Consider the following 10,043-nt stretch of genomic DNA (forward strand, 5'->3'; position numbering starts at 1 on the left):
ACAATGATAAGAATAAGAATGAATACTGCGCATGTGCGTGAACTTGACTCGTAAAATTTCTAATAATATAGAAATATTTTGAAATTAAATTCTATTTTTGACGTATATGATTTGGAATTATTCATAATATCTCTAGGAATGATGGAGAAAACTGGCGTAATCAAATTTAAAAAAAAAAGAAAATTATATAAAAATGTTTGTCGGCTTCCAGCCTCGAACTGAAGACCTTCAAAACTAAGCGGAACACTCTGCCGATCCAGCCAACAAGCATCCCAAGCCGAGAGCTCCTGAAGGGTCTAATATTCTCATTACGACTGTCCAGTAAAATTTTAAATATGGTGTCAATCTGGTCTAAATGCACAATGATAAGAATACGAATGAATTCTGCGCATGTGCGTAAAATTTCGAATAAATATAGAAATATTTTGAAATTAATAATTTGGAATAATTCATGGTAACTCTATGAATAATGGAGAAATATAGAAATAATTTATTAAAAAAAAGAAAAATTATAGAATTATTTGTCGCTCTCAAGATTGGAACAGAACACCAGCAAAATACACCCAGACACACCCTGCAGATCTTACCACCAAGCGTCATACACAGAGATCGTCTGAAAGACATAAGATTCTCCTTACGACTCTTCAATAAGTTTTTAAGTACGATTTAAATCTGGTTTTAAAAGCCCAATGCTCAGAATAGGAACAGGTGCTGCGTATGTGCGCGACTTGACTCATAAAATTCGGATTAAATATAGAATTATTTTGAAATTAATATATATTTTCTAAATATATGATTTGGAAAAATTCATAGTAACTCTGTGAATAATGGTGAAATATAGATACAATTTATTAAAAAAAATCATTAAATTATTTGTCGCTCTCGAGATTCGAACAAAAGACCAGCAAAATATAATGCCACACCATGCTGATATAACCATCAAGTCTCATAACTCAAGAGCGTCTGAAAGGTCTAAGATTCTCATTACGACTTGGCAATGTGTTTTAAATATGGTGTAAATCTAGTTTTAAGAAGCTCTCGGGTTACGAGGTTTGGTGGCTGGGTAGGCAGTGTGTGTCGCTTAGATTTACAGATCTTCAGTTCGACGCTGGAAAACGGCAAATTTTTTTATATAATTTTTCTTTTTTTTTTTTTAAATTTATTTTTACCAATTTTCTCAGTCATTCCTAGATATAAAATGAATAATTCCAAATCATATGCGTCAAGAATAGAATTTAATTTCAAAATATTTCTATATTTATTCGAAATTTTACGAGTCAAAATCACACACATTCGCAGAATGCATTCCTGTTATAAGCATTGTGCTTTTATACCAGATTGACACCTTATTTAAAATTTTACTGGACAGTCGTAATGAGAATATTAGACCCCTTATAAGCTCTCAGGTTACGAAGTTTGATGGCTGGATCGCCGAAGTGTGGCGCTTCGTTTTGCAGGTCTTCAGTTCGAGGCTCGAACATTTTTATATAATTTCTTTAAATTTATTTTCGCCAGTTTTCTCCATCATACCTAGAGATAAAATAAATAATTCTAAATCATATACGTCAAGAATACAATCTAATTTCAAAATATTTCCATATTTATACGATATTTTACTAGTCTAGTTCCCGCACATGCCCAGAATTCATTCGTATTCTTATCATTGTGCATTTAGACCAGATTTACACCATATTTAAAATTTTACTGGTTTGTCGTAAAGAGAATATTAGACCCTTCAGAAGCTGTCGGATTACGAGGCTCGGTGGTTGGACCGGTAGAATGTTGTGCTTAGTTTTGAACGGCTTCAGTTCGAGGCTCGAAGCCGACAAACACTTTTATATAATTTTCTTTTTTTTTTAATTTCTTTCCGCCTGTTTTCTCCATCATTCCTAGAGATAAAATGAGTTGTTCCAAATCATATACGTCAAAAATAGAATTTAATTTCAAAATATTTCTATATTTTTTCAAAATTTTACCAGTCTAGTTCACCCACATGCGCAGAATTCATTCGTATTCTTAGCATTGAGCATTTAGACCTGATTGACACCGTATTTAAAATTGTACGGAACAGTCGTTATGAGAATATTAGACCCTTCAGAAGCTCTCGGGTTGCGAGGTTTCGTGGCGGGATCGGCAGAGTGTCTGTCTTAGTTTTGCAGGTCTGCAGTTCGATGCTCAAAGCCGTCAAACATTTATATATATATATATATATATATATATATATATATATATATATATATATATATATATATATATATATATATATATATATATATATATATATATATATATATATATATATATATATATATTTCTTTTCGCCAGTTTTCTCCATGATTCCTTTAGATAAAATGAATAATTCCAAATCATATACGTCAAATAGAGAATTTAATTTCAAAATATTTCTATATTCATTCGACATTTTTCCAGTCTAGTTCACCCACATGCGCAGAATTCATTCGTATTCTTAGCATTGAGCATTTAGACCTGATTGACACCGTATTTAAAATTTTACGGAACAGTCGTTATGAGAATATTAGACCCTTCAGAAGCTCTTGGGTTGCGAGGTTTCGTGGCGGGATCGGCAGAGTGTCTCTCTTAGTTTTGCAGGTCTTCAGTTTCGATGCTCAAAGCCGACAAACATTTTTTTTTTATTTTATTTTTTTTTTTTTTTTTTCGCCAGTTTTCTCCATGATGTCTAGAGATAAAATGAATTATTCTTGTTCAGTACTTTGCTACCAACGCGCCAAGTTGGCAAGCGCCCATTCTAGGGTTGCTCCTTTTTTGTAACTGCGCGGGGTCATGACCCGCCAGAACTGCGAAGAACTCTGAACGCGATGCTTACCGTTGGTAGTGGGGTGACTGCATGCCCCTTCTCATAGAAATAAATCGCATTTTATAGAAGCATCGTTTTCATCCTTATAGCTACACCGCATTTCCTTAGTTTATTTTAATTAGTTACACCGCATGATTTAGTTCTCAATCTCAATTGTGGAGCCATCATAGACCTCCACATCATTTTTGGTCCGTCGGAGCCTGAGCGCACTGGATTTCTATTTGATATCCATTCAAATTAGCTATGGCAAGTGATTTAATTGTCTTAAATAGAAGAAAGGGGAGTATTAGAGGACAGTTGACAAAACTGCGAACATTCATTGAAAAAGGAGAACATTTAACTGAATCGACAGTGATTGCCCAACTGGATATTCTTTCGAGAACAAGTACAAGATTTGAGGAACTGAGAAACGAATATTATAGGACTGTGTCGGACAATGATTTTGATCAAGTGGAATCCAATCTATCCGAGCTCGAGGATGAAATTTTAAAAATAGAGGTAAGCCTCAAATCTATTTTACATGATCTCAAATCTACTTCTGTTTCTAATTCTACAAATGGTGCTATTATTAAAGAGTCCATAGATAAAGTTACTTCAATTAGATTACCGGAAATACCTCTTCCATTGTTTAACGGTAAAATAGAAGAATGGAATTCCTTTAAGCAACAATTCCTAAATTTAATAAATGATAATCCCAATTTAACTGAAAACCAAAAGTGCTACTATTTACGTTCATGTTTAAGAAACGATGCAAAATTGATAGAAACTTCTGAAGATACATATGATTCCCTTCTGAAGGCTTTAGTAGAAAGATTCGAAAATAAACGTGTAATTGTAGACACTCATATCAAAAATATAATTAATCAAGAAAAAATTGCTCATGAATCCGCGAAGGAATTACGCAATTTAATAGATTGTATTCTTAAAAATTTAAGAGCATTAAATGTTTTAAAATATGAACGTAATGAATTGTCAGATGCTATTTTAATAAATATAATTTTGCAAAAATTAGACCGCGAATCTCGAAAGCAGTTTGAACTTTCCTTAGTAAACAAGGAAGTTCCTGATTTTGATGATTTCATAGCATTTTTAGAAAGAAGATATCAAGTTTTAAATGCCATTGGGCACAATATTCCATACAAATCTAAATATTCGGATGTTAGTGAACATAAAAATAAAGCACTAACTCTATTTGTTAAGCCATCGAATAATCCCAAGTATTGTATACTGTGTAGAAACGCTGATCATCCATTGCATAAATGCGATCAGTTTTTGCAATTCTCCCCGCAAAAGCGATATGAAACTGTTCGAGAAAAACATTTATGTTTAAATTGTTTCGGATCTCACAAAATCGCTCAAAGTAAATCGAAACACACTTGTTTCACTTGCAAAGCAAAGCATCATACTCTATTACACCGGATGCAGGTGTCCACAGTAAGCGATGACTCATCCTCAATGAATTCAAGGCAGACTCCCTCAGTTGCTGACCCCTATTCGTTGTGCAACCCTTCCCCCCTGACTTCCTGTTTCGTTACTCAGAAGAAAAGAGTGATTCTAGCTACGGCTGTTGTTTATGTTTTGGATAGTTTCGGAACTGTCAAAAAGGGTAGGGCTTTATTAGATTCTGGAAGCATGTGTAATTTGATGACATCTGATTTCACCAATGCACTTGGTTTAAAGAAAGAAAAAATAAATGTTCCAATATCGGGGATTTCCGATACTACTCTTAATGTGAAAAGAAAAAGTACCTCCACTATTTTGAACTCTGATGGTTCTTTTACTGCAACACTAGATTTCTTGGTCATTCCGAAAATCACAGATCTAATGCCATCCACATTTATTGATTTAGAAGGAATAGAAATTCCGCCTTACGTCCGATTAGCAGATCCGGAATTCTTTTCCCCCAAAAAAGTGGATATATTAATAGGGGCAGAAATATTCTTAAGTATCTTAAAAGAAAATAGATTTGATATAAATAATTCCTTAATTTTGCAAGAAACTGTATTTGGACATATACTAAGTGGAACAATTCAAGGTAAACAGGAATCACAGCACTGTGGTTTAATCTCTCAAATAGATAACTTAGATAATTTGTTAAAGAAATTTTGGGAAGTTGAAAATATTTTAGATACACCTACATCTAAAAACAAAGAAGAATTAGAATGCGAAGAAAATTTCGTGCAAACTTATCGTAGGGATGAGCAAGGTAAATATATTGTTAACCTTCCTCTTAAGAAAAATATGCAATTAGGCAATTCCATTCAAATTGCAAAACAAAGATTAGATAGTCTCTGGAAGCGATTAAATAATGATCCGAATTTTTCTAATCTTTATTGTAATTTTATGAAAGAATATGAGCAATTGGGTCATATGCAAAAATTAGATAGTATTGAGAATGTAAAATATGTCATGCCTCATCACGGCGTTTACAAGGCTGATAGTAGTACAACAAAGTTACGCGTAGTTTTTGATGCCTCAGCTGCATCTACTTCAGGTGTATCTTTGAATAACTGTTTGCTAAAAGGAGGTGTTGTTCAAGATGACTTGTTTTCAATCTTATTGAGATTCCGAAAGCACAAGATTGCATTTACTGCTGATGTCAAGAAAATGTACAGACAGATTTGGGTTAATCCTGAGCAGTGTAATTTTCAATGCATTCTTTGGAAAACCAGGAGTTCTGAGGAACCTTCATTTTATAAGCTTCTTACAGTTACATACGGCACCAAATCTGCTCCCTACTTAGCTACGAGAGTGCTAAACCAATTAGCAATAGATGAGCAACACAAATTTCCTTTAGCATCTGCTGTAACCTTAAAAGATTTTTATGTTGATGATGTTCTCTCTGGTGCAGATGACGTTTCTACTGCAATAAAATTACAGCAAGAATTGATTTCTCTTCTAAAAGCTGGTGGCATGGATTTGCACAAATGGTGTGCAAACAATGAAATGCTTTTAGAATCTGTTCCATCTGAAGATCAAGGTTATCAGTTTGGTGATTCTGATAAAAATACAATTAAAACACTTGGCTTGAAATGGAACCCAAAAGAAGACTGCTTTGGTTTCAATGCAACTCCATCAACTAGCATTCCCACAAAGCGAACTGTTTTGGCTGATATAGCTAAACTTTTTGACACACTTGGTCTCCTAGGACCAGTGACAGTAAAGGCAAAGATCTTCCTCCAGAGATTGTGGCTACACAAAATTGAATGGGATCAAGTGTTACCACATCAGGAAAAGCACGAATGGGAAATATTCAGATATTGTTTAGGGGATATTACAAAGATGCAAATTCCTCGTTGCATTCTAACTGACTCCGTCAAGGAAGTTGAACTACATGGTTTTGCTGACGCATCGAAAGTTGCTTATGGTGCAGTCATCTATCTTCGTTGTGTTACTATATTGAATCATGTGAAAGTTTCTCTACTATGCAGCAAATCTAAAGTTGCTCCAATTAAGGTGATGACAATACCCCGTCTTGAGCTATGTGCTGCTGAGCTCTTGCTAAGCTCGCTTCTAAAACTGTGTCATCTCTTAACCTGAAAATAGATAAAATTTGCCTCTACTCAGATTCGACTATAGTGCTGGCCTGGATTAATACTTCATTGCATCTACTTAAAGTGTTTGTGTCAAATAGAATTTCCCGCATCCAAGAGTTGACGAAAGAATTTTCCTGGCATCATGTAAAAACTTGTGAAAATCCTGCTGATATTATTTCACGTGGTATGACTCCTCATCAACTTATGAACAATCATTTGTGGTGGAATGGTCCACAGTTTCTTCAACAAGTTACTGTTGAACTTAGTGATGAAAGTAACATTCCTACTGATGACGAATATTTTCATGAACTGAAAGGAGAGACTACTAAGACTCTAACTTTAAGTGTGGATGCTACATTTTTAGATTTACTTTTATGTATTACTAACAAATATTCTAAATTAATTCGTATTGTAAGTTTTCTTTTTAGATTTTGTAACAATTTAAGAAATCCTAAGAATAGGTTGTATGGACCTCTTTCTACAGTAGAATTACAAAGGGGTAAATCATTCTTGGTAAAATCTGTGCAAGAAATTGCATTTCAGAGTGATATAAATTTACTTCTTCCTGGAAAACAACCCACAGGTAAGATTAAAAATCTTAATCCTTTTCTTGATGAAGATGGAATTTTGAGAGTAGGAGGTCGTATTCAACACAGCAGTGTAAATTTTGACCAGAGACATCCAGTTATCTTACCTGACAAAAGTAATTTAACAAAAATTATTGTTATGTATTTTCATTTGAAAAATTTGCATATTGGGCCACAAAATTTATTGTATTGTGTTCGTAGAGAATTCTGGCCCTTAAATGGAAGGAATGTTTGTAGAAAAATTGTCCACAGTTGTATTACCTGTTTCAAAGCAAAACCTTTGACTAATGAACAAATTATGGGCAATTTGCCAAAAGAACGTGTGAATGCAAATTCTCCTTTTAACTGTACAGGTATCGACTTCTGTGGACCGTTTTTCATAAAGTATAAAGGTCAAAGGAAAGGATTATATCATAAAATTTATGTTTGTATATTTATCTGTATGGTTACTAAATGTATTCACTTAGATATTGTTTCTGATCTAACTTCTGAAGCATTCATTGCATGCCTCAAAAGGTTCTTTTCAAGACGAGGTAAATCGCAATTTATTTTTAGTGATAATGGTAAGAATTTTGTAAGTGGTAATTTTGAATTAAAGAGATTAGCTCTTATGGTAAATAAACATGATGAATATTTATCAAAATTTTTATCTGAAGAGGGCATTCAATGGAAATTTCTTCCACCCAGAGCACCTAACTTTGGTGGCTTATGGGAGGCAGGTGTCAAATCCTTCAAATACCATCTCAAACGTGTTGTTGGAGTTTCAAAGTTAACATATGAGGAATTTTTTACTATTCTGCATCAGATCGAAGGAATTTTGAATTCCCGTCCTATTACTCCTTTGTCTAGTGACATGGACGATCTGGAAATTCTGACACCTGGACATTTTCTCATTGGTAGGCCAATCACATCCATTGTTGAACCAAATTTAACAAACACGGAAAATAATAGATTGAATTTATGGCAAAGAACCTCAAAAATGGTACAAGTCATATGGAAAAGATGGCAAAATAATTATTTAAGTACTTTGCAACAAAGACATAAATGGATAATTAAGAACCAAAATTTAAAAATTGGTGACATGGTTTTGCTCAAAGAAGAAAATCTTCCATGTTGTAAATGGATTTTAGGTAGAATTGTAAATGTATTCTATGGTAAAGACAATGTAGTAAGAGTAGTAAATGTTAAAACTCATTCTGGTATATATAAACGATCCATTTCTAAAATTGCACTTTTGCCATTGGAAGTCTAATTTCACCTTACATAATTCATTTCTAAATGTGTACCTTGAAATCTGTAAGATTCTCTTTAATATTTGTAGCGAATATTATATCTAAAAACTGCAATATTCATTGTTATTTATCTTTATTTGTATTTTCTTTTCAGTGCTCGTGCAACTATTTGTATTTCTTAAGAATTATTAATGTCATTTTGTTATTTTCATATATTTACTGCATTAATTGTCTCCCTCGTTTTTACAAAAAATGTAATTGATGTAATTATTGAAATATATATTTCAACGGGGGCGGCATGTTCAGTACTTTGCTACCAACGCGCCAAGTTGGCAAGTGCCCATTCTAGGGTTGCTCCTTTTTTGTAACTGCGCGGGGTCATGACCCGCCAGAACTGCGAAGAACTCTGAACGCGATGCTTACCGTTGGTAGTGGGGTGACTCCATGCCCCTTCTCATAGAAATAAATCGCATTTTATAGAAGCATCGTTTTCATCCTTATAGCTACACCGCATTTCCTTAGTATATTTTAATTAGTTACACCGCATGATTTAGTTCTCAATCTCAATTGTGGAGCCATCATAGACCTCCACAACAATTCTAAATCATAGACGTCAAATATAGAATTTAATTTCAAAATATTTCCATATTTATTCGAAATTTTACCAGTCTAGTTCACGTACTTGCGCATAATTCATTCGTATTCTTTGCATTGTGCTTTCAGACCATATTTACACCGCATTTAAAATTTTACTGAACAGTCGTTATGAGAATACCAGACCCTTCAGAAGCTCTCGGATTACGAGGCTTGATGAGTGGATCGGTACAGTGTTGCACTTTGTTTTGCACGTCTTCAGTTCGAGACTCGAATCCGACAAATATTTTTATATTATTTTCTTTTTTTTTTTTAATTTATTTTCACCAGTTTTCTCCATCATTTCTAGAGATAAAATGAATAATTCCAAATCATATACGTCAAAAATAAAATTTAATTTCAAAATATTTCTATATTTATTCGAAATTTTACCAGTCTAGTTCACCCACATGCGCAGAATTCATTCGTATTCTTAGCATTGAGCATTTAGACCTGATTGACACCGTATTTAAAATTTTACGGAACAGTCGTTATGAGAATATTAGACCCTTCAGAAGCTCTCGGGTTGCGAGGTTTCGTGGCGGGATCGGCAGAGTGTCTCTCTTAGTTTTGCAGGTCTGCAGTTCGATGCTCAAAGCCGACAAATATTTTTATATATATATATATTTTTTTATTTCTTTTCGCCAGTTTTCTCCATGATTCCTTTAGATAAAATGAATTATTCTAAATCATATACGTCAAATATAGAATTTAATTTCAAAATATTTCTATATTTATTCGAAATTTTACCAGTCTAGTTCACCCACATGCGCAGAATTCATTCGTATTCTTAGCATTGAGCGTTTAGACCTGATTGACACCGTATTTAAAATTTTACGGAACAGTCGTTATGAGAATATTAGACCCTTCAGAAGCTCTCGGGTTGCGAGGTTTCGTGGCGGGATCGGCAGAGTGTCTCTCTTAGTTTTGCTGGTCTTCAGTTCGATGCTCAAAGCCGACAAACATTTTTTTTTTTTTTTCGCCAGTTTTCTCCATGATTTCTAGAGATGAAATGAATTATTCTAAATCATAGACGTCAAATATAGAATTTAATTTCAAAATATTTCTATATTTATTCGAAATTTTACCAGTCTAGTTCACCCACATGCGCAGAATTCATTCGTATTCTTAGCATTGAGCATTTAGACCTGATTGACACCGTATTTAAAATTTTACGGAACAGTCGTTATGAGAATATCAGACCCTTCAGAAGCTCTCG

General features: G+C 33.7%; 1 protein-coding gene across 1 annotated transcript; it reads left to right on the top strand.

The window, feature by feature from the left end:
• Positions 1–4,255: 4,255 nt before the first annotated feature.
• Positions 4,256–6,376, top strand: LOC129971685 (uncharacterized). The gene has a single exon (XM_056085662.1). It carries the CDS (start codon positions 4,256–4,258, stop codon positions 6,374–6,376), a length of 2,121 nt encoding a protein of 706 aa, XP_055941637.1.
• Positions 6,377–10,043: the final 3,667 nt, after the last annotated feature.

Source organism: Argiope bruennichi, chromosome 6 (genome assembly GCF_947563725.1).
Source record: "Argiope bruennichi chromosome 6, qqArgBrue1.1, whole genome shotgun sequence".
In the NCBI taxonomy this organism is placed as follows: domain Eukaryota; kingdom Metazoa; phylum Arthropoda; class Arachnida; order Araneae; family Araneidae; genus Argiope; species Argiope bruennichi.

What these genes read in the sequence shown, in the direction of transcription:
- LOC129971685 (XM_056085662.1), top strand. Translation starts at nt 4,256, where the DNA reads ATGCAGGTGTCCACAGTAAGCGATGACTCATCCTCAATGAATTCAAGG.